Raw genomic sequence first — 26,634 nt, forward strand, 5'->3', positions numbered from 1 at the left:
GACAGTTCAGCAGGAAGGAAACTGACTCCACCTCTTAAAACATGGTCATTGTTATTCTAGCACAGGACTGAATAATTATATTATGAAAAGATCCTTTATTTTGAAAAATAATTCATTCCTATTTCTTTTATATAATGAAGATTCCAAGGGCACCTAGAATATTATGTCACTTAAGAATATTATTCACGGGGCTTCTCTGGTGGCGCAGTGGTTAAGAATCTGCCTGCCAGTGCAGGGGACACAGGTTCGAGCCCTGGTCCGGGAAGATCCCACATGCCGCAGAGCAACTAAGCCTGTGCACTACACTACTGAGCCTGTGCTCTAGGGCCCGTGAGCCACAACTACTGAGCCCACGTGCCACAACTACTGAAGGCCGTGCGCCTAGAGCCCGTGCTCCACAACAAGAGAAGCCACCACAACGAGAAGGCTGCGCACCGCAACGAAGAGTAGCCCCCGCTCGCCGCAACTAGAGAAAAGCTTGTGTGCAGCAACGAAGACCCAACGCAGCCAAAAAGTAAATAAATACAATAAAATAAAATAATTTATTTTAAAAAAGAATAATTATTCACACCTAACATACAAAGAACATGTTATTGTACAAAGGAAAGTACAAATGCACACATCCCTGCTTTGGTCAGTAGCTGAAACATATATTAGTAAAACTAGCATTCCCATTTTGCAGAGATATTTAAGACCTGGGTTTGGGTTGATTGGATTTTTTTTCCAATCTGACCTCAACATCTAAAAGTCTTCCAGAAAACTTCTCTGCCAACAAATGACTGCTTCAGAATGAGGTTCTGAATATCAAAAGGTTTACTTTAAGATTTAATTCACCCAGGCCAATGTTGGGAATCTGAAAGGAACTGTTGCTTGTCACATTAATTATGTGCTTGTCAAGTGGATCTAAGTCGGAAGAAATTCTATACTTGAGAATTTCCAAGAGAACATAAAACTGTTGTTTCTCCTACTGATTTTCCTATTTCTCTGTAGAGGGGTCAGCCCAGGAAAAATCTTTGAGCATTCAGTTCTTCTCAGGCTTTTTACACACGATGACGGATGGCAGACCCCAGGGCTGGGGGGCACAGATGGAGTATCAGCTCTGCCAGGGCAGATGGCCAACCTCAGAGGCCAGATCTATCGGTATCGATACGTTTCTGAAGGGCCGTTTTCTGTGGCTCAGTATATACTGTCTGGAGCTCACAGCATGCAGTGTGCTCATAATGGCTCTGTCTGCCTAAGCATCCTAGTGACACATCAACTCAGCAAATAGAAATGGACAAAAGAGCAAGTGGAGTTTATCTAAATGTGCAGGAGGGTGGTGAGGGTCCACAGCCATAGAGGCTCATCACAGTGTCTGCTGAGGCCAGTGCCGTTTCAGCATCAGCATAAATCCAGGTATCAGTAATAAAATAAACTCCTCTGCCTTTTTGTACAATTGACCAAAGAGAAACTATGCAGTTTCTACAGTCTATTTTTTTTAACTTTTTATTTTATATTGGAGTATAGTTGATTAACAATGTTGTGTTAGTTTCAGGTGTACAACAGGGTGATTCAGTTATACATATACATGTATCTATTCTTTTTCAACTTCTCCCATTTAGGTTGTTATATAATATTGATCAGAGTTCCTTGCGCTATATAATAGGTCCTTTTTGGTTTTAGACTAGCTGGTCTTTACAGTGGCTTAGTTATGTGTCTCTGTTCCTGCCCTATAGCACGGTACTTAAAATCTTCTCACATCCCTGTTTGTACAACTTCTCTTGCTATTATTGACAGATAGTATTTACCTATCTAACTAAAGAGACCTGTGAATCTCGGAAATGTCAAGTTGTTCAAGGTCTTACCATTTGTTTCAAGGAATAAGTTCTGGTAATGAGGTCCTCTAGTTTCTAGAAAAGCTCTCCCTTTCTATTTAGACCGTATCAGGCTGTTGACAGTTCCATGGCTGCTGGTCAGTACAAAATATGGGTAGGGATTTGGACCACACATGCTGGGTTCTAAAATCGTGTCATCTGAGCTCATAATTGGGGAGAGTTTTGCCATATCAATGTGTTTTATCAAACCAATTTGTATTTGGAAAGAGTTACGAGGAGAGGAAAGGAATTCACTAAAGTGCAAGGCTATTTCTCGATTAGAAATTCTAAGGGAAAGCAAGAAAGAGATGTGATGGTAAAAATCTGAAGAAACGCTCAAAATAAACTTTATGATATTTGTGTAAACAAAGCCATTGACCTTGAGAATATGTAGACGTATCATATGTTACCAGGGACCACCGGACATGGAACATTCATGAAGAGAAACACCTGGCAATACGCTATGTTGCTATTTTCCAGGCACTGAAGTGAGAACGTTATAAACGCGATTGCATTACGCACTCAAAATATTTAGGACTATTATCAAACACATTATTTTGTTTAACCCTCACAATGACCCTGTGAAGTAGGAACCAGTATTATCCCTATTTCCAGATAAATACAATTTAGAGAGGTTAAATGATGTGCCAGGGTCCCACATTGATTAAGTGGAGGAGCTCTTTACCTCTCTACAGACCTGCCTGTAATCACCGCAGCCAGTAAGCTCAGAAAGGGTGAGCTTCAAATCTCAGCTTCAAAGTCGAATCCTGCTAATCACTAACTGGAAGCTTGTGCCATTTCAGAGAATTTCCTGAGCCTCCTTTCTCCACTGGAAAATGGAAGTAATTTTCATCTACTCCATGAATTGGCGACTGAGAAATTGGTGTGCAGTGAGGGAAGCTTGATGAGATTCCATGACAGACTTTATTACACAATGATGGAAGCAGGTAGAAGAGCGTATATTTTGGAGATTGGACTATATCTGATTGTAAAATCACAGGACACACACCACATGTACATAAATGTAATGCATTATGTATATGTAGATATATGAATATATATACACACATATATGTGTGTATACCCACTATTTGTATATGTGTATACACATAAATATGTATATATGTGTGCACAAAATTTTCTTTTCATTAGAAGTGGCATAAGATACTGACTTGTGATACAAGCACCCTGCTCATTATTGGTGAGACATCGTTGGATTGCCATGTATGTGTCCGTGCTTTTAAAAGATCAGACACAATCACTTCAATTAAGGGACTATTTCTGTACTGAAGAACTGAAATGTGCTATAAGTGGATATATATTTAATGTTTCTCCATGAAACCATATCAACCCCAAGTCTAAAATAGCTTTTAAAAATATAGACTCAGTTAGTTGTGAAAATTAAAGTAACTAATTTTTAAGTGTTATTAGGGTGCCCGACTCATAGTAGGTACTAAATAAATACCAAACTACTAAAAAAGTTCAAAATCTGAAGGTCTTTTTGGCATTCTACTCCTGAAACATTATTACTAGGTATTTAGCAGCTAAAATAAGCAGTTCATTTATTCAAACATATAATTTGATAAATAATGAAGAGCTAGTTTTTAAAAAGTCTGTGGAAATATTTTAACAAAATAATTTATTCAGGCAAACCTCCAAACCTAGGGACTGATTATATACGGCTTATGGATAGATATCCAAATCCTTACTCCTCCCTACCTTTCACCCCAACTATTTTTTATCCTCTCGTTATTTATTTGCCACTAAGTAGTTCAGTGATTTGGCAAAGTTATTTACCAAATTTCTACCAAGTTTTCTTACCTGAAAATCGGTAGAATGTTTGTAAAGTCTCATAATACTGTGAAGATAAAATGAATTAACACATATAATATGTTGATTACAGCGATGAGCACATAGATATTGTTTAATAAACATTAGCTACTATTATTAGCATGATTATAAAAATAGCACTCTGCTAATGCCACTTGGAAACAATATTGGAAGTAAAACTCAAATTGTTTATATTTTCAGTTGAAATACAAGAGTTAGGTAGAGATAAATACAATAGATAAATATAGATAAACAGATACTATGTATATGTATGTCTTGTGTACACACACACACATACACACACACACACACACACACACACACACACACACACACACAAGCACTTGAGAGAGAAGACGAGACAACAGAAAGGAACATGTATTGAAGAGATACTCTATGCCTTGTTCCCAGGGTTTACATAGCTCCTAGGGACCAGTGGTTAAGACAGGAAGTCACTCCATCTAACTCCAAAGTCCATGTTTATTTCACTATATCATGCTGTTTCCTGTGGGAAGAGATTGACTAAGAAAAACCTTGCATGTAGGTGACTTATTTGCATTTAGGTGAATATATAAAATGTATAAAATTCATATTCTCTCTGATTACAATCAATAAGCAGGAATCTTTGGTATACTAATACCCAAAACAACAGTAATTTTTTAAGCTATTGATAAAGGCATTTTTTCCCCCATTACTCAAATGCTCATTCTGAAGATTACTTTTCTCTTAGCTCTTGCATTAAAATAGCTAAATATGCAATAGTGGTGATCTGTGTATTAGGCTGGCTCTACAAATCAGCTAGCACTGTAACGTAGTAACCCCGTCTGTAACTGAGGCATTTGAAGTGAGTGAATCTTAAAGCCCTGCCCTCTCTAAGTCCCTATAAAGGAAGCAGAATTAAAACCCTACCTCCTTCTACTTTTCCTAGTTAACTCAGAAGTAAGTACTACAGATTCTCATTATCCAGAAATATTGCCAGCACTCTTCCATTAAAGTCTAGGTGAAACAAACGGTATTAAAAAAAAAATTCATGGGAGTTCACATTATATTATCTGGTAGTTATGTTACTCTCCCCCGCTGCCTTTTTAAAAATAAGTAGCATGTGCACAGTAATTTTCCTTGTCATGATTCTATGCCATCTTCATAGTGCATTTTGCCAAAGAAACATCGGACATAAATGAACATTCTCAGGTATCCTAGCAACAGGATGTGATTAATAATACCTCTCAGAGCAGGGCAGATAAAACGCCTGTGACTGAATGCACACTCAGAATTGGCACTGAGAAATTGGTAGTGCAGTGAGGGAAGCTTGATAAGATTCCATGACACACTTTATTACACAATGATGGAAGCAGGTAGAAGAGAGAGTATATTTTGGAGATTAGACTATGTCAGATTGTAAAATTACAAGATATATATCACATGTACATATATGTAATGCATTATATGTATGTATATATGCATATATGTACACACACATATGTGTATACCCACTATTTGTATATATATACACACATAAATACATATATATGTGTGCACAAAATTTTCTTTTCATTAGAAGTGACATAAGATACTGAGTTGTGGTACAAACACCCTGCTCATTATTGGTGAGACATCTTGGATTGCCGTTACGTGCCTGTGGTTTTAAAAGATCAGAAACAATCACTTCGATTAAGGAACTATTTCCGTACTGAACTACTGAAATGAGCTATAAGTGGATATATGTTTAATGTTTCTCCATGAAACCATATCAACCCCAAGTCTAAAACAGCTTTTAAAAATATCAGAACTCAGTTTATATAAATAAATAGTCATGAGATGTGGAATTTTAGTGTTCAACTAAATACATTTTCTCAGAAGAAAAGTTGGACCCTGCAAAGTCCATTTTTATGAAATTAGAGTCCATTTTGTTTCCTCACAGGTGGAGTGCTAGATCCAGGCTTAAAGAGAAGTAAGATGCAAACCATACTTTAATGCTTTGTTCTTAAAGTAGAATCTGTGTTACAATAAAGCACAACTAGAGCAAAATGTGTGTTCATTATTCTGATAGCCTCTGTTATTTTATCACCCACTTTTCTAATATAATAGCTTTCTAGGTTGTCAGTTGTAATGTAGACACTTGGTAAAAGCTCTGTTCTTGGTTGTACTTGCGCTCAATGTTAGCAGCAGTAAAATAGCTTTCATGTTCTTTAGAATTTGAAGGAGGGTTGGGATGATACATAAGTCTCCCTTGTGTCCACTCAGTTGCAAGCATTTGTGTTCCAGGCACTGTGAGGCGTGAGGAGACAGAGAGGCATAGGATACACCCCTTGCCCTAAAGGAGGCGCAGTCCAGCTGGGGAAATAAACACGCAATTGATTATAAACCAAACACTGGAGTTAGTGCTGTAGCAAAGGTACAAATAAAGGACTAAAGGAGCATAGAAAGAAGGATGATTAATTCTGCAGGGAGTGGACCATTGCGGGAGGTGACACAAAGCCGAAGGCTTCACAGAAGGGCCAGCATCTGAGCTCAGCTCTGAAGGATGAATAGAGTTTTGATAGGCCCAAAGGACATGACAGGACATTCCAGGAAGCAGAAACGTCATGCACAGGGAGTTAGTGGGGGAGGTACAATTCCTGACATAGTTGGTAAGTGTTCTGTATGGTGCTTCAGGGGTGGTAGCAGAAGGTAGGTCATGGCCAAATCTTCCAGGGTCATCAGTTTCATATTAGGGAATGTGTATTTTAATCTTTAATAGAGATCAGACTGCAAGGATGGAAAAACGATCGCTAAAACCAAAGAAATCAGTTAGGAGCCTGTAGAAAATAACCCCAGGAAGAAATATCAAGTTTATGAAACAGGACAATGGCAACGAGAAAGGAGAGGTTAGATCTGAAAGGCCCTGTAGAGAGAGAATGTAGTGGTCTGAGGTTGAGTGAAAGGGAGGAGCTGATGATTCTTAGGTTTCATGTTTGGGTGCCTAAGCAGATAGGAGGATAGCACTAAAGAAAAGCAGTTTGGGAGGGGAATATAATGGTTTAAGTTAAGGACTTGTGTTGTGAAGTAGAAAATACAGGTAGAGATTCCAGTAGACCTAACACCTAGGTAGATTTTGGAGCTGGAGATGTAGGTCTCACATCATCTTTCTGTGAAGGTGAGCACTGAGAGATAAGCTCACCCATACAGATCAAGATAAAGAGACCAAAAAAGAAATCTAGAGGGTTATCTCCAGTTAAGCAGTGCAATCTCTGTGTCTCTTGATCAATATAAGATTGTCTTATTTATCCAGTTTTTATTTTTCTCATTTGAAGTTTATACGTAACTAAGAATAGAAATCTAAGTGATTCCTATAACAGAACTAATAGCATAATAAAACGAATGCAGAAGATTTATACAGCATTGCACAGTTTTACAGAGTCCTTTCATATAACACAAGGGCAGAGAACTGTTTGAGATCTCAGTGAAAAAACATTATCAGCAATGCCTTCCAGGCTCCCTTCTGAAACCTCTAACCCCAGTATTTTGTGTTAGTTTCCTCCATTTCTTGCTGGCTCTGCATACGGACTTATTTAATCCTCACAACATTCGGGATAAGCAGGCTCTGATCCCCACCGTACAGATGAGAAAGTCAGGGTGACTGATTGATCTGCCTCAAGTAACATCACTGTAGGTATATTCTATTAAGTGGTAAATGAACCCAAACTTTCATAATACAATTATCCCATAAGTATTAGTTATATAATACTGTATAACAGTTTACCCAAAACTTAGCAGCTGAAAACAACAGTAAACATTTATCATGTCACACAGTTTCTGTGGGGAACTCTGGAGTGGCTGGTTGGGTTGTTCTGGGTCAGGGTCTCGCAGGAAGTTGCAGTCAAGGAGACAGCCAGAGCTGCGGCCATGTGAAGGTTTGAGTGAGGCTAGAGAATGGGCTGCTCATGTGCGGGCAAGTTGATGCTGACTGCTGGCAGGAGGTCTCAGTTCCTCATTGGTTGTTGACTGGAGCCCTTGGTTCCTCACTGGCTATGAACAGGAGGTCTCAGTTCCTCTTTGGCTGTTGACGGAGGCCTCAATTCCCCATTGGCTGTTGACTAGAGGCCTCAGTTCCTCATTGGCTGTTGACAGGAGGCCTCAGTTCCTTGCCACATGGGTCTCTCCCTTGGGCTGCTTGGATGTCCTTGTAACATATTATCTGGCTTTCCTCAGAGGAAGTACTCTGAGAGACAACAAAATGGAAGCCACAATGTTTTTTGAGGCCCAACCTTGGAAGTCACACTTGATTATTTCTGCAAAACCCTACTGTTTACAAGTCGGTCTAATTCAGTGTGGGAGCAGACAACACAAGGATACAAATGCCAGGAGGTGGGAAGACGAGGATCATGGGGGTCACCTTGGAGGCTGGCTACCACACCCTGTTATTAATCTTCAATACATTCATTGTCAACTTTAAGGATGTATGATGCATTCTTAGACAAGTTAAAGACTCTCCCAAAAGATGGGGTTTTTTAAACATCTTTTTTATATTTTTTAATAATTCAGGACTTGAATAGCATTTTTGAAAATTCATGAAAGTGTTTGAGGCCTCTAGTACACAAAAATTTATAATCAAAGGTACATAGTGGCTTGCCCAATAAAAATCTTAAATGAGGAGGTACCCCATCATACTTGGTAATGAATGAAACCTTTAAATGGGCCATTCATGCCATTTATCTGTTTGTATCATTGAAATAAATTGCATCAAACAAGTCCTCTGGAAATCACCCAAATGAATAGAATGTGAGATTAATCAAGATGCCAGTTAAATGAATTCTACACTTTGGGCAGCTGCACAAGGGAAGGATTATACGTTTTCCACCTTACAGTCTAGGATTTTAAAAGACACGAAGGGCTGGTAGAAAAACTTAAAGTTTACATGCAGCTTCCATAAACTCTCAGTAACTAGCTCCATCTGTGACAAGTTGATAAATGACAAGAAGGTGATGGCTGGAAGGGTGGCCCTCACTTACTCATCACAAAACCAAGGCTCTCACCTCAACTGTGGTGTTTACACTGCCCTGGTGCAATGTTTCCGATCTAAGCCTGTAAACATGCTGAAGTGTCCCAGAAACCCTGACTAAACTCCTGCCCAAACTGTTACCTCATCTCATTCATGTTTGTGCTGGCAAATGTCGTGAACAAGTCATTTCCTCCTCAGCCTCATCTTCCTCATCGCCCACTGCTCTTCAGACCCTCACAGCCTCTTACTATCCCTTCTCTGCTAAAACGTCTCACTCATAGTCTAGCAACAACCGCGTGAACTCAGCGGTATCGGATGCTGTTGGCACCCCTGATATTTCTTAAAACTTTATTTATGGTACATGTCTTTGTGCTCTTTCGATCTCCGGGGAGGTCTGCTTCTCCTTCTGTCTTCTCATCGTCCTTCATCACAAAACAAGAGTAGAATTTTTGTTTTCTTGGTCACTGTCTTCAGCCCAGCCCTCTGTTCTGTCTGTCTTTACGCTTCCATGTCCCCCCTCAGCTCCAGCCATCTTCTCAAGATGGACATTTTCTGCATCTATAATTTCGGTTTTGATCTCTCTCCCAAGCTCCATCTCCTGGTAGCACTTCAAACTTATGAAGTCTAAAAGTGAACTCATCCTTCCCATGCTCCCACCCTATTTTACCATTTCCCCAAATTGCATCGCCACATCCAAAGTCAACTAGCAGCCATTCATCTTGACCTTTCCTTTTCCTTTGCACTTCACATTCTGTAAACTCCTGGGCCCTATAGGTTCTGCCTTCCCACCGTCTCCTACACCCCTCACTTCCCTACTCTCTGCTCCCACTGTCATATGCAACCAATGACCTCTTGCCCCACCTCTGGGACAGGGGTCCCCAACTCCCCGGCCGCAGACCTTCGGAGCCAGGCTGCAGGAGGTGAGCGGCGAGCGAGCGAGCAAGGCTTCATCTGCCGCTCCCCATCGCTCCCCACCGCTCCCCATCGCTCGCATTACCCCGTGAACCATCCCTCCCCTCCCTCGTCCGTGGAAAAATTGTTTTCCACGAAACCGGTCCCTGGTGCCAAAAAGGTTGGGGACTGCTGCTCTAGGATACTTCCTCCTATGGAAAGCTACTCTCATTCAGGTTTTTAAAGCAAGCCCTAAACATGACCCTTCTTGCTCAAATAGCCTTGTCCTACATAGCCCATTACTGTTTCTTTTGCCAAGAATCGATCCTTTCCCCTTTTCAAATTCCCCAAATCACATGTATCTCTCAAGGTCCAAATCAAATACTACTTTCTCCGTAACTTCATAGGCACGCTTTTATTTCTTAAAATAATCGTTTTATCCTCTCATGTCTTTAAACATTTATACCCTTTGGGGGCACATCTCATTTCATGTTATATTGTCTGTCCTTTACCTTCCCAAGTATGTTGTAAGAGGCCATGGTCTTATCTCAGTCAGGTGTCTACCCCCATGTAGAACAGTTTGTTCTATGGGGATTTGCACCTTGTAGGTTTATTGTTGAGTAAATGGCTCTTACTAACAAGATTTTTTAAACCCAGAAGCATGTTTAATGCATACTCATTAATTTTTGACTTTCGTAAATTGATTTGAGAATATTTTTCACCCCTTTCCTTTGTGCCCAGTCATCTCTAGAAGAAAGTTGGACACGGCTGACCTAGTGACTGTGTCTGGAAATTACCATAAATTGGGCTTTCGTCTTAGTTGCATCATATTCTCATGGCTGCACATTGCAACTGATCTGCCACTTCTTATTTCAGGGAGAGTGGAGCAGAAAAGAGAACAAAGAGCAGCTTCAGGTAAGATGTTGACTAATTGGCCTCAGCTTTATGTCGTGTTTTTACTTCCACCTTGAAAAAAAAAATCTATTTGCAATGTAGTATTCAAAAACTCACCTAAAAATGTAATAGTTTATAATCCTAGACTTGACTGATTTTAAATTAATTAAAATGAATGAATGCACTTAGCTTTTTCACTTCCACATCAGTCATGTCCTTTTCTTTCTATTCAAACAAAAATTTTTTTTGTTTGTTGAATCTTTTGTTTGAATCTTTTGTTGAATCTTTCTATTCAAACAAAAATGAGATGGTCTGTTATTTAATTTTTCCATGATTATCCATTTAAAAGGTAAGTGTTGCAAGCACTATTTCAAAATATGAAGGTTGTAATCGTTGACAACTATTTCATCTTCCCAAATACATATGAATCTCGATTATTTTTCTTAAACCCATTTATGTAGCTAATGTTTTTCAGGACAGTGTCAACTACTTAACCAAGAAGAATCTTTATATTTTGGAGAAATTTTAAAAAACATTCCACTTCTAAATCCTAATATATATTCAGAAGTGAGCGATGCTTTGGCGCAATGCCATTGCACATAGTAGGGGCTAATATTTGCTATCTAATACAAAAATGAGTCTTTACATTTCCATATTTTCATCACTTGGCTTTTGGCTTAAAGTCATAAGGTAAGATAAATTTACCAATTAAATCTATGCATAAGGGCAGTCTTCCAGCTCCCAATGCCCTAAAATTGTCAAAATTTATAGAGAATTCTAATTTGGCATATACACCTATGCCCACCACCCTTCCGAAGTCTTCACCAACCCACTATTTTATGATATGTGAGGACGCCCAACATAAAGACACATTACTCCCAAACACCATCTTTTTTCAATTTTTAGTCTGGTAACAATGTATTATGTGTGTTTCCAAACAGTGAAGTCAACAGAAGACCAAAATGTGTGTTAATCAAAAAATGTATAAATAGCCTAAGCCCCTGTCTCTTTTCTCCTTCCCAACCTTAGCATTCATCTCAGACAACTGGGCAACTTACTACCTGCATGATTTCCCTCTTAGATGTTATTGTTTGCATTCTCCTTTTGGCTCTTTTAAAACCTGATCACGAATACCAAAAAAAATGTGTAGGCAAGCAAGTATCTGGTGTCCTCACAGATGTGCTTTCCTCTATTATTGCTCCTTGGGGGAAAATTATTTATACTGTTTCTGAAATGCTATTGCTATGATCCTGTAGTTATGGGCTTAAAGAAACTTTATAGTTGGGAAGAAAGCTAAATTGGCCAAAGTGTTAAACCAAATGCCTCTTTAAGTTCCCTCCATGCTCATAGATTCTGATATGCTGTGTGACCAAGGTGACACAAAGGACTAGAGAGAGAGGCAGGAAATGAACTCAGATTTCTTCATTCCTTATTCTTCCCAGTGTCCCCCATTCCTAAGCTTTCTTTTTAAATCATAGTGCTAGTCAATTTGACACTGTATTAGGTTTCTTGCTTAGTAAAATATTTTTCAACAGTTGGAAAATCTTTTTAAGGCAACAGGGAACACTAATCACCAGGGTTCTGAGGAAACTCCCTTTATTAATGGAGCTAATTTTCCCCAACTGATTCACAGCTTGTCAATGTGTCCCATTTCTATGAGAAAGTGAAAGAAACTTTCTATGAGAAAGTGAGGTCAAGGAGAACTAATGGACAGAGCTCAAATTATTGGGGAATTTTTTTTGACTCCTCATTTCAAAGAACACAAATCCTGCCCTCGGGAAATCTACATTTGTAAAGATAGTCTGAGTTTTCAAAATTGAGACATAACCTTTTCAAGTGTGGTCCTAAGTATCACCATGTTCAATTTGTGGTGATAGAATGAATGTCTGCCTCTTTATAAAACATGTGCCTGAGATACCAAGAACATCATGGGCATCCCTGCTTCTCACTTCCTGCCTGGACTTCTTTACATCATTCGTTGTTCATTCTGCTCAGATTCTATGTCCTGCCTGCTGTATTAGACAATACACCCCACACCCTTTTGCTTATATTGGGTCTATCTCCCAGTATGGGAGAAAGAATTTAGAAGAAAAATACTGTAGACAAAAAAAAAAAAAAAAAAACCCCCATTAAAAAAGGGACTTCCAGGACCCTCTTTGAGGAATAGTGGTATCCTTTGGTATGTGAAGGGAGTGGCATTTTTTATTTTAAAGTTTTTTTTTTTTTCTGTTTTTGTATCTTATCCGGGTCAGTTTTAAGGGGATGGGTTTCTTAAAATCTCATTCCTGTGTGCTATTTTTTCTTTGTACAGTTTCTAGACTCAAACATAAAAAGGCAGTATCATAACATATATTAGAGTAGTGCCATCCATAGAACTTTCTGCAGTGTTAGAAATGTTCAGTCTCCACACTGTCCAGCATAGTAGCCACTAGCCACATGTAGCTACTGAGCAGTGAAATGTGGCTTGTGTGAAGAATTCTAAATTTTAATAAATCAAACAAGGAGGGATCTAGGAAGTAGGTTGATGGAGAACTAAAGAATGCAGCTATTAAATCTGGCTGAGAAAATAGTGAAGGTGATACTGTTTCGGTGTGTAATGCACATACCTGCCTGCCTTCAAGGAAGATTATTGCCTGTAAATATTACTGAGGATCTGCTGGGGATTTTTGTAAGGAAAAAAAAAAAAAAAAAAAAAATCCCCATTAAAATAGGGACTTCCAGGACCCTCAACTTTTTGGGTAGGTAAAGTTGGTTAATTCTTCATTTAAAGAATCTTGCACTAAGATGAAAGTTACAGAGGTAAATTTTTACTCAGAAAAATAAATAACTTTCTAACAAGGAAACCTCTCCAGGACTGGAAAGAATGAGATTGTGTGAGTAAAACTGTACAAAGGTTGGGCCATCACCTGCAAGGGATGTTGATAAGAGATTCATGAAGAGTTTGGTTGGATCATTCCTAAAGTTCTTTCCAATTTTATGTCTATGATTCTACTTACCGTTATTACTTTATTGAAATGGTTCTACTGTGTGTGTACGGATCAACACAAAATAAAGCCTTCTAAATGGCTCACATTATATAACTGAATGAATCATGTTCCAAAACTTAGCTAAATCAGTTTAGACTGAGTTGCTTAGTAGAGCATATAATTAATAGGGCTAAGACTATGAAATAAAATTCTTCTATAAGATATTTAGCTTCTTTGGGGGAAAAAGTTGTTGTTTGCACCCTGATTGCAACCCCAGCTGTCATTTCAAGTATGATGCTGTTTTCGATAAGCCAGGAATGAGTCACAAGAGAATATGTATAACCTGATATCATTTTTGAAAAGCTACGGTAAGCTTAGTCATTTTTGAAAAATAATTCAAAGCATATGCCTCCTGACATTGGATTTGGAAACCCGTGTCAAATTCGTAAAACATGGCCAGCAACATCAAAGCTAAATTTGGCTATTTGGGTTGGTAAAGAATATTAAAAATATGTGGTGGTGTAATGGTAAACAGACAAATATTAGGAGTCGTGTTACTGATATCGTCAATTACCTATTCGCCCTTGATTATTTTAAGGACCCAATGTCCTCACCAGAAAAATAGAAGAAAAAAGAAAAAAAAAAAACAGCTATATTCCATAGATTTCTGCCTAAAACCTTTATTGAGTTTGAAGTGTTTTTATCTTATTAGAAAAATCCCTTTTGAGGTCAAGGAATTCTTGCTCTTTAAAAAGCAACACAGGGCTTCCCTGGTGGCGCAGTGGTTGAGAGTCCGCCTGCCGATGCAGGGGACGCGGGTTCGTGCCCTGGTCCGGGAAGATCCCACATGCCGCAGAGCGGCTGGGCCCGTGAGCCATGGCCGCTGAGCCTGCACGTCCGGAGCCTGTGCTCCGCAACGGGAGAGGCCACAACAATGAGAGGCCCGCGTACCGCAAAAAAAAAAAAAAAAAAAAAAAAAAAAAGCAACACAGCACAAAATACAAAAAATTCTCACAGAGAAAGGTGTTCCATAAATTATTATTTAGAAAAAGATAAATTAGAAGGGTACTACTAGGGTACTACCCTACTAGGGTAGGCTATACAGACTCCATCTGTTAAATATATATTGTTCCAATTTTTCCAAAAAGGAGAACACTTTCAAATCCAGTTAAGTATTAAGTAAAGAATAACCCTAGTGGACCAGAGAATGGAGTCATCAGTATAGATGATAGTGAGTGTTTCAAAATGAATTTGCCTCCTTTTCATTTATGACATTAGAACATCCCTAAAGTTCAAGATGTTTTTTTCATTTGCATAATTTGCAAAAAGTAACCGGTAAAGAAGAACAATGCTATTTTTTTCTCAACTTTAAAGGTGGAATTTATTATTGGAAATTCAGCAAATGGTAGAACATCTGCTTTGCAAGTTTAGATCTTGCTACTTACTCTTTGACTGGGCTTTTCGCTTCTGTGAAATGTTCTAAAACAGAAATAGCACCTCCATTTTAAAACTTTTAAACACACATTGAACATGCAGTCATTCAGGTTTTTAAAAAGTTAGATACTGAATAAATCCTTCCATCTGTGCAGGAATAGCATGTTCATTTTCTTACACGTTACTCATTTATTGAACGCAAATTTTCACGTGGATGCATATCTAGCGTGATTTTCATCTGTGCTGTTACTATTTTGTAATGCTTTTTGCCACAGTTCCGATACCTCAAAAAACCCTCAAAAATGAACATGAGAACACCTAATTTGTCATTGTCTTCATTACTGGTGACCAACAGGACACATGAAGTTAGCAGGCAGGTTGTGTTGCAACAAATATGCTTAAGTAAACTATCATTCTTGAAAAGTCTATCATTTCTTGGATTTTAATATTTTTTAATATTCTACATGTTTTATTCTCACTTTGAAAATCATTATTCCAGTTAGAATCAAGGTTGAAAATGCATACCATCCCAACTTGTTCATAGCTTGCAAAAGCTCTTGTCACTTAATAATACTACATAACATATCTGAAGGTTGCTAAGAAAGTAGATCTTAAAAGTTCTCATCACAAGTTTATTTTGTGCAAATAAATCCTGTTCTGTGCACCATAACAGCAATCCAAATTAAACATGCGGAGGGAATTTCCAGGAGACGTTTTCACACCTGCACTTTGACCATGTGGGGTGACCTGGCAATTTCTCCCACATTAGCTATTTATCGTTTTAGATTTGTTTAGTTTGCATACACATACCGTTTTAAATGCAGTGTTATACAATGAAATTTAAGGGAGTTTTGAATAATGTGGCACAGCTGTGCTGCTTATTCATTCTCTATCATAAATTCGACTAGCTGGAAGATGAAGTTTGTTTAAAAATAAACTCTTCAGGACTCCTTTTAATGAATAGCCCGTGTGTCTGTCTTCCATTTCGGGGATGGAAAAATGCATCTAAGGTAACTTATTTCACTCGCTGACAAATACTGTTCTGAAACCACAAACCCGGAGAAGATTGGTTATTTTTTAAAATAGATTTCATTAACATAGTTCAGAGAGTCAATGCTTCAGGAAAGCTGTTTAAAAAAGCAAACACCTGGGGCTTCCCTGGTGGCGCAGTGGTTGAGAGTCCACCTGCCGATGCAGGGGTCGCGGGGTCGTGCCCCGGTCCGGGAAGATCCCACATGCCTCGGAGCGGCTGGGCCCGTGAGCCATGGCCGCTGAGCCTGTGTTTCTGGAGTCTAGTTAATATTTGTCACCGCACATGGTTACAAGCTTTCTTTTTTTATTAGGATTTAGAAGTGGAATGTTTTTTAAAATTTCTCCAAAATATAAAGATTCTTCTTGGTTAAGTAGTTGACACTGTCCTGAAAAACATTAGCTACATAAATGGGTTTAAGAAAAATAATCGTTGAGAGTTCCTCCAACTGCCACTCAAGTCATAACCTCACCTTTGGGGTGAGCAGTCTGCAGGTGTTTCTTATTTCCTCCTAGTCTCCTGGCTTCTCTCCTGTCGTACAAATCATCTTATCAGGGATTTTCAGTGAGATAATAGGATAATTTATACAATTGATTACTGTATTGCTCAGCTCAAATGACTACGTTCCCTTTAGAAGGTTTTCAGTGACACAGTGTACAAGTATATCATTTACAGTTGATTAAAATGTCTGTGATCATTTCTATGAAAAAAAAAAGTTGGGCGTCTGTTCCTTTGGTTAGAAATACAAGTTCATTGTTTTCTCTGTGGGAAAATCAGGTATGACTTAAGACTCCTTTCACAAGAAAGCCACAGGATCACCTATATTCTATTTCTGTGGGCATTTAAAATCCTTTGTTAGTATAAGTACAACTTTTAACTAATCAAAATACTCATTGACCTAGAATGCTCGGGAATGGAGCAAATCAGGTCAGACAAAAGTGTAGCTACTATTATATTGACTGATATACACACCTCGGATGCCCTTTGGTGCAACTTCCAAAATAAATTCAAACCAGTGTGAGCCTAATTTTGTTGAGAACTGCTTTGGCTTATACTGCCTTAATAAGCTCTATCATATACCTCCTGAAAGTCCGTTTTTATCTGAGTTATTTTCCATTTTATTTGGGAATTCCTTGTGGCTTTCTTATAGAATATTTAAGATGAAAGACTGAAGTAATTTTTGGCTAACAAAATTACAAAACTTTTCTTTATTTTATCTTGTGAATAAAAGGAACACATATATGTTGTTCAAGAATCAACCCAGATAAAAGTTCTTCTTTTTCACTTTTACAATGAGCCACGCGGCTTTAAGGTAAAGTCTATTGTGATGCAGCTAAAAAGAATATTTCTCCTCTACCACCTAAAAAATGTTTCAGGCCTCAATTTTGTGCAAATAAATTGCAATAAATACACATAACAAATGTTACCATCTTAACCATTTTTAAGTGTGCAGTTCAGTGGCATTGAGGACATTCACCTTGTTGTGCCAGCATCACCACCATCTATCCATACAGCTCTTTCCATGTTGCAAAACCCAAACTCTGTACCTGTTAAACAACTCCCCTTATTCCCTTCCCCCAAACTCTGGCAACCACCCTTCTACTTTCTGTCTGTATGAACTTGACTACTCTAGGTACCTCATATAAATGGAATTATGCAATATTTGTCTTTTTGTGACTGGTTTATTTCACTCAGTATAATGCCCTCAAGGTTCATCTATGCTGTAGCATGTGTCAGGATTTTATTGCCTTTTAAGGCTGAATAATATTCAGTTGTACATGTATACTGAAATTTGTTTATCCATTCATCCATCAATAGGCACTTGGGTTGCTTCCACCTTTTGGCTATTATGAATAATAATGCTGCTGTGAACATGGGGGTGCAAATATCTCTTTGAGACTCTGCTGTCAATTCTTTTGAGTATATACCCAAAAGTTAAATTGCTGGATCATATGGTATCCTATAAGGTTTTAACTTAGGCAGAAAGAATGATTATATTTGTAAGATTCTCTAGATTTTATAGTTATTTGCTTGCTTATAGTTGTTTGCTTGCTTTGGTTTTGTTCCCTCTCTCTTGCTTTCTTCTAGATTAGCCATATCCCATAGAAATACAATTCAAACCCCAGATGTAAATTTAAAATTTTGAGTAGCCACAGTTTAAAAAGTAAAAAGAAATAGATGAGATTAATTTAATGATATGCTCTTTAACCCAGTATATTAAAAATATTATCATTTCAACCTGTAATCAGTATAAAAGATGATAAATGAGATACTACAAATTATGCATTTGCCAGACATGCAATGAAGATTAATAGAGTATGTGGTACAACAGTTAAAGAAAAATGTAGTCCCACCAAAACGACAAGGTGTGTTTAATAGAAAAGTGTTTTATACTGGTTTGGTTTTAAATTAAAATTTAAATTAATTAAAATTAAAAATTCAGTTCCTAAGTTGTCCTAGCTGCATAGCAGGTGTTCAGTAGCCACATGTGGCTGGGGGCTACTTCAGTGGACAGTGCGGAGCTGAGCATTTTCATCATCACTGGAAGTTCTATTGGACAGAGATGCTCTAGGCTCTGATATCCCTGAGGGCCAGGAACTTGGATCTCTTTTTTATCAGCAAAGCTTTATCACCTTGTGCCTAGTAAGTGTTGAATATGTATTTGTTGGATGATCTACTAAATGTATTTAACAAGCTCTGCGTTATCGAATGCTCTCCATCTACCAGGCACTGTCATGGCACTGGGGCCTTACTGAGTGAGTTTATATCAGCAACATGTCCCGTCCCGGAACGTCTGTCCAGAGATTGAGGTCTTTGCAGGTTCTATGTTCTGTTTGCTTGGTTTCTGAGCTAGGTTTTGAATGAAACGGGAAAATGTATTGAAAACAAATACAGAAGTTGCTTGTATGGTTCTGTTTTGTTCCTGGGGCCTCCCGCAGGGCCTGAAATAATTAAATATTGGTTCAACAAATGAAGCAACAAGTGGCCTTGTGAACTCATCACACACAGAAAATGGCCCTGTGAGTTTCCTGAGGAAAGAAGTCCTTGAGAATGGTGGGAAGGAATTGTAAGGGGAGGACAAGAGAAAACCAGAGAAATGGGAACACACAGGAGAAGGGTATGAGCGTCATAGACGGTACATTTGAAGTAAGGAGAATTATCTGTAACCAACTCAGAGCTGTGAGCATTTCCTTATCCATAAATTAAAAGGCAAACTTTATTAGTTCTGCATATAAATGTCTGTAACCTAACTCCATTTGGAAGCGAAGTCATTCATTTATTCATTCATTTGTTGAACAAGTGTGTGCTTGCCTTCCCAGTGTCTGCTGTACCCAGGCCTTCTCAGCAGTGACAAACAGTAGTGCTCATTGTGTGCTAGGGGGACAGCTGTGCATTGACTTCCTAGCAATTATAAGGGCATTTGTGGAAAGTCAAGCAATAGCATTCGAAATATCCTTAATCACCGTGTTTATAGAATCATCATTATAAAGTAAAAAAAAAAAAAAACCTGCCTCATATTCAAAATACGTAACTCATACTTAATTCATATGTAACTTTGGTTCTTTGTTAATATTAAATGACAATGTTAAAAAATCATTACAGTGGTTTAGCTAAAATAATTTTGGGCCTAAAATACCCAACACATAGAGTGTTATGACTGTATCATTTAGGATGATGTTTTTGATTGTCGAATATATTAGAATGTTAGCATCTTATTTCTTTATTTAACCTGATGCAAATGTACAGAATTTTTTTAAGGTAAAATGTGAATTCATTCCTAGAATTTAATTTACCTTTCTTGTGTTTATCAAGAAAACAAGAAAAAATCATTTTCCTCCTCCACATGAGGAAGAAAATCAAGAGAGATAATCAAATGAATACTTTTTAACTCCATAGCAGAAGTCTTTAAATAACAACTTCCTAACACATCTGGATTAGATCCTGGTTTCACACTGAGGAACCAATAATGTCCTATTCTTAGTATCCTAATTATAGTCACAATGTCTGAATTTCACTGAATTTTTCAGGAAGCATTTAAACTTGGCAGTAGTCAAAGTCATTGAGATTGTAAAAATCGATCAAACAAAAGGCCTGAAAGATGGATTTTGTTATCTCCTCTTTTTAAGTAACATGCAGTGATTGTTGGTAGAAATAGATAAAGCAAACAGATGCCTCTGATCAGCTTGCATTTTTAATCTTTTCACTCCAAAGACCACCCTGTTGTGTCCAGTATCATCACAGTAGGATCTAGTGCAGAGCATGATCTAGGGATCATACTCTTTTGCCACTAGTAAGTTATCAGATTTAGCATTGTCACTCATGAGATAGTATCAAAGGAATATCTTTGTTGGTGAAAAATAAAAGATTTGCATATAAGATGGAAGGTATGATTAAACTTTTAGTTCATATTTGCCGATAGAAATGTAAACACCGGGGCTTCCCTGGTGGCGCAGTGGTTGAGAATCTGCCTGCTAATGCAGGGAACACGGGTTCGAGCCCTGGTCTGGGAAGATCCCACATGCCACAGAGCGACTGGGCCCGTGAGCCACAACTACTGAGCCTGCGCGTCTGGAGCCTGTGCTCCGCAGCGAGAGAGCCCGCGAGAGTGAGAGGCCCGCGCACCGCGATGAAGAGTGGCCCCCGCTTGCCACAACTAGAGAAAGCCCTCGCACAGAAACGAAGACCCAACACAGCCATAAATAAATAAATAAAGCAAACTGTCAACAAGTAAAAATAAACACAATTATATAAAAAACAAAACCCCCAATGCTACCAGCATATCATGAATATGTAGACACTGCCATCCGCCATTGTCTTTAAAAAAAAAAAAAAAGAAATGTAAACACCAAGGCTAAGATGTGACTAATTTCGATTTTTTTTTAACCATTTGACTTCAGAACTTGTATAAGTAATGTAACACAGGCAGACCTCAGAGATATCAAGTGTTTGGTTCCAGACCACCACAGGAAAGTGACTGTCACGATAAAGTGAGGAACTGAGGATAAAAGATCCCTATTTTGGATATCTTAAGTTCGAGATCACTATTACCTACCCAGCTAAGACACTTCTTGACCATCTACTGCAGAGACAGTGGGGCTGGAGGAAGTGGGTGGATTTGAGAAAAGTTTGAAGAAAGAATAAACAGCACTTGGTTATTAATGGCAGGTGAGCGTGAGGGAATTTGAGAGGAATTCCAAGGCCCCTGATGTGGATGACTGAGAGTGCCAGTCCCTGAGAGCGAGCTCTGGGGCAGGTGCATGGTTAGAAGAGGAGGACTTCATACTGAAGTAGGCACGGTTTTAGTGCTTTGGGAAGATCTACAGCCATGTGCTCTGAACACGTTCGTATTTCAGACTGGAGCTCAGGTGAGAGACACAGTTTAGAAATTTGGGAGTCAGTGGTGTAAACACAGTCGTCATCAATGCCAACAGAGTAGATGAGATTACTCCAAAAAAGCCTGTAGGGTGAAAACATAAAGAGACTGTATTTCAGATGAAAAGAAAAAGCTTGGCATGGATCATGCTGCTTAGCGAAACAATCCCGAAAATGCAGAGAAGGGAAAGAATGATGTGAACACCCTTCCAAATCAGGTGCGTTATTTTATGGGCATAGCCCCTCTTCAGCTAGAACTTACAACGAGGGAATATTGGACCTGGGTGCAAGTCTCACAAAGAGCAAAACCTACAGCCGTAGAACAGGGCAATAAAGAATTCAGAAATTGAGACTTTTTTTTTTTTTTTTTTTTTGCAATACGCAGGCTTCTCACTGTTGTGGCCCCTCCCGTTGCGGAGCGCAGGCTCAGCGGCCACGGCTCACGGGCCCAGCCGCTCTGCGGCATGTGGGATCTTCCCGGACCGGGGCACGAACCCGTGTCCCCTGCATCGGCAGGCGGACTCTCAACCACTGCGCCACCAGGGAAGCCTCAGAAATTGAGACTTTGATCTTGAATTCTTAGGTAGTTGCATACAGTGTTTGTGAGGATGCAAAATGGTGCAATCACTATGGAAAAGCAGTATGGAGATTCCTCAAAAAACTGAACCACCATGTACTCCAGCAATCCCTCTTCTGGGTATTTACCCAAAAGAATTGAAATCAGGATCTCAAAAGATATTTGCACTCCCATGTTCATAGCCATTGACAGATGAATGGATAAAGAAAATGTGGCATATACATACAATGGAATGCTATTCAGCCTTTGAAAAGAAGGATATTCTGCAACACACAGAAACATGGATGAAGCTTGAGGGCATTATGCTAAGTGAAATAAGCTAGACCCAGAAAGACAAATATTATAAATATCCACTTATATGAGGCACCTAAGATAGTCAAAGTCATAGAATCAAAGAGTGAAATGGTGGTCACCAGGGTCTGAGGAGAGGGGGAAATAGGAAGTTACTAATCTACGGGCATAAAATTTCAGTCAAGCAAGATGCCCTCCAGTCCTGCAGTACAACATTGTACCTATAATCAACAATAACGTACTGTGCACTTAAAAATCTGCTAAGAGGGCAGATTTTCAGAGAACATCTGGGCTGGCCGATTATCTTCCAGGCAGCTAAGGTCAACAGGAGACAAGCCAGAAGTGATGGATGCAGGGTCCTGTGACAGGGGCTGCGATGAGGGTGCCAGTTAATAAAACAAACCTACTTCTTCTGACTCCAAAACCAGAGAACTCTCTCTGCCCCACAGCTGCCTCTTTAGAATAATGGAAGATCTATGTCTGGGAGGAAGTCTGGAGATGATCTGGTGCTAAGTTTTTATTTTACAAATGGATTAAATAAAGCCCTGAGAGAGTAACTTGTTCAAAGTCACACACCTGCTTTTGGGTGAAGTCTGTGCTGACATTGGGGGCATCCCTGTTGGACTCTGATACTATTCGTGGGACTCTTTTCAAAGGAAATGAAACCAATTTTGCATATGCCCTCTGCATGCCATGTGGCTAAATCTACTCCTCGAAGAAGTCCGGGGTTAAGGTTAAGAGTATAAGCTCTACGGCTTCCCTGGTGGCTCAGTGGTTAAGAGTCCGCCTGCCAATGCAGGGGACATGGGTTCGAGCCCTGGTCGGGGAAGATCCCACATGCCGCAGAGCAACTAAGCCCGTGCGCCACAACTACTGAGCCTGCACTCTGGAGCCCACGAGCCACAGCTATTGAGCCAGCAAGCCACAACTACTGTGAAGCCCATGCACCTAGAGCCCATGCTCCGTAACAAGAGAAGCCACTGCAATGAGCAGCCCGCGCACCGCAACGAAGAGTAGCCCCCGCTCACCGCAGCTAGAGAAAGCCTGTGCGCAGCAACAAAGACCTAACACAGACAAAAATAAATAAATTAATTTTTTTTTAAAAAAGAGTATAAGCTCTAGTCTCAAATGACCACGGCTGGAATCCCACCTCTGTCCCTTGGGAATCATATGACCTTAACCTCTCTTGACTTATTCCCCTTATATGCAAAATCGAGATACTAATAGTATTATCTTATAGAGTTGTTATGAGGATTAAGGGGGAAAATACCTCTCAAGGCTCTGATGTCTAGCTCATGGTATGTTCACAATAAATTTTAGCAGTCATTTTATTGCTTTTGATATTACTTTATGTTACTCACCTCCATCTTTCAGCATCTGGGATGGAAATGTTAATAACACACACAGAGGTTTGTTTTTCTGGCATGTAGTGTGCATAAAACAAATATTTGTTGAGAGAGTGACAGAGGAAGGAAGAAAAGAAAAAAGAAAATGAGGGAGGAAGGATATGACATTAGAAGACCTTTCTTCATTGTCTGGCCCACATTCTGAAATGTGGAAATGTACAAGGTATTTTTATTATGAATATTACCCCTTTTCTGATCTGCACAATATGTAGCCGTGCTTTTAAGATAATGTAGGAAAGCTCAAGAAGGAAGGTGTGTGTCTCCATGTGTTTTAGTGAGCTTCCTGCATCTCTTAGCATCTCTGTTCGCTCGTCAGAGGTTCAGAGAGAACAGAGACAAAGTGCTTTCCCTTAACGAGCTTGCATGCGGGACAGACACTTGGCACAATGATTTCTTTTTTAAAATATTTATTTATTTGGCTGCATCGCATCTTAGTTACGGCACACAGGATCTTCCTTGCAGCATGCAGGATCTCTCATTGCGGTGCATGGGCTCTTCCTTGTGGCGCGCAGGCTCTCTCTAGTTGTGGCGTGGGGCTCAGTAGTTGTGGCGTATGGGCTTAGTTGCCCCAAGGCATGTGGGATCTTGGTTCCCCCACCAGGGATCGAACCCGCGTCCCCTGCATGGGAAGGCGGATTCTTAACCACTGGACCACCAGGGAAGTCCTGACAGAATGATTTCTATAACAAAAGATGCTTCTGTAGATGGTGGTGTGAGGGCTAGGAGCCTGCACTCTATGGCTGGACTGCCCGGGTTTGGATCCAGCGCTTGGCAACTTTGTGACCTAGACAAGCTAAGTAACCTCTCTGAGCCATGCTCTGACCTGTAAAGTAGGAATAGGCATTGTACTTACCAGATAAGGTCAAGGAACAAGTGAGTTTTTATACACAAGTGCCTAGCCTGGCATTCTGTTTATTCCTGGGCTTTGCCTGCCTCTCAAATGAGTGATAACTACTAAAGTTCAGAAGACGACCACCCAGAACATAGAGAGATGAGGCCATCAAGGTTAGATCTTGAAGAAGGAATGGACTTTGTCAAACAGAAGGAAGAGAGTTGGCTATTTCAGGCTTGGGAATAGAAATAGACTTGGCCTTGTATAGGCAAGTTCTGAGCTGCTCAGGTAAGCAGTGATCATATTTTAAAAAGCACTGAATGCAGAGTTAGACAGGATCTGGTAACAGTGAGAAGCAAATAGAGATCTCGAAGAGGAGATTAGCACAGGCAAAGTGGTTTTTTTAATGATTAATTTGGTATATTAACATTAGGATGGAGATTGAAACCAGGACATCAGTTTGGAGACCATTGCAGTAGTCTAGACTTGGATGTGCTCAGGACCTTGGAGGGACTGATGGGAGGTTAATACTAAAAAGAAGAATGAGTATGAGACATAGAAAGAAAAGATCAGAAGGTGACTGGAAACAGGTGTGAGGAGGAGCTAAGGGGAATGTCAAAGTCGCAAGCCTGACTGGCGGAGACGTCTGTGTAATAGACACACATGTGCAAGTTCAGAGGGATGGGTGGTTTGTGGAAAAGGATTACGAGTTTCTTTCAAGTCTAGTCGCATTTGATCCAACAATAGGACACCCATGTGGAAGCTAGAATTTGGAGAAGCAGAACTGAAGTTCAGGAGAGGTCAGAGCTAAATGTCTGTATATACTTGGGACTGAATCAAGTATAGGTGAAAGTGAGAGACAGGAGAGAGGGTGAACTTTCTAGGGAGATGGTAGGGCGAGAGTGAGGCAGGATAACATGCCAGCAAGTAATAGCAGTGAGGATCAGAGGAGGTGACATATATGACAGCACATATGGCAGTGGGGGTGATGAAATACAACATAAATAGGGAAAACTTGGTGACTGCCCCGTTTCCTAGAATCTCAAAGCCAAAATGGACATTAAGACATTTTGTAGATGAGGGAATTAGGGCTCAAGGAAGCTGAGTTCATTGGTTTCCCCTGAGATAGCTGCAGAATCGGACCTGTCCCTTTTCAGTGCTATTCTCACTTTACAGGCTCCCACCTGGCTCGTCCTGTCTCTCAGTGCCCAGCTGCATATGGTTCAATCTGTACTCTGTTTTACATAAAGCATACTGTAGAATGCTGGGTCCCCCTGAGTGGGCAGCGTGCACTTGGCCAAGGGCAGAGCACAGAAGCTGCGTCAGCTAAGCAGGATTCCATGAAAGGGCATGTTCAATATACACACTGATGTTGGATCTCGCCCTGTTTCTCTTTTTCATGTGTACTTCCTTTAGTTAATTAACTAATTTTGCAATCTTTAGAAAATGAAATAAGCAATTTACCCATATACTCCTTACCTTTGCATGCATGTTAATTAAGTAATTATTCCACTGCTTATAATATTGCTTCCCCAAAGATATTGAACTGTGTTTTTTACATGAAGGAGGCTCTAAATCTCAACCGCGTTTATAGCTCAATGATCGCAATAATTATTTTTTAAACCACATCAGTTAGAAATCGAAATAGCTGCTTTTAAAAATGCATAAAAGTGATGTCCCATGTCCATACCGTTTGTACAACTTAACATCATTTTATTGAAGGGATAGCCATTTGAGATCTTAACCTCTTTATGAATTTATTATGAAGTCATAGAAATCTTAATGCCTTTCTAAGTTTCTTCTTGAAGGAAACAATTTGGAAAATGCCAAGGACAGAGACATAGGAAGCATTTAACATAAACTGAAATCATTAATACTTAATGGAAAAGCATAATCCATTCCGAGGCATTTTAAAACAGCTACCGTAAAATCATTGTCTCTAGGAGGTGTTAAAAAACAAAATTCATCCAAGTAGATTTGAAGATCTAATTGGCCTTAATAAATGCTTCATGAATCGGTCAGCATCACATCTAGCAAGTTGAGAGGAGCTCTGAGGAGGCTGTACAAGATGGAAGGCTTTTCTAGGCAGAAAGAGGAAGGGATAAGGAAAGATCGGATTACAGCATCTTCCTTTGGTGGATAAAAAGGGTGTCTGTGGCAGATTACCTCATCGGTGCTGACCAAAAAATTCCAAACTGACCAGTTAAGACTACATTCCTGGGGGAGATTCAAACTGCAGTTAGGTTAGGTATTAAGTTTCTGTTTGGTGACATGGG

General features: G+C 39.4%; 1 protein-coding gene across 1 annotated transcript in view; it reads left to right on the plus strand.

Moving 5' to 3' along the window:
• The window catches only part of CHST9 (carbohydrate sulfotransferase 9), a 201,167-nt gene that overhangs the window by 63,583 nt on the left and 110,950 nt on the right, over positions 1 to 26,634 (plus strand). The window contains exon 2 of the mRNA XM_007455366.1: positions 10,432 to 10,470. Coding sequence (XP_007455428.1) covers positions 10,432 to 10,470 — 39 coding nt within the window. The remainder of the gene's footprint in view (positions 1 to 10,431; positions 10,471 to 26,634) is intronic.

The sequence above is a fragment of the Lipotes vexillifer genome, unplaced genomic scaffold (assembly GCF_000442215.2).
Source record: "Lipotes vexillifer unplaced genomic scaffold, Lipotes_vexillifer_v1.1 scaffold1018, whole genome shotgun sequence".
Lineage (NCBI taxonomy): Eukaryota > Metazoa > Chordata > Mammalia > Artiodactyla > Lipotidae > Lipotes > Lipotes vexillifer.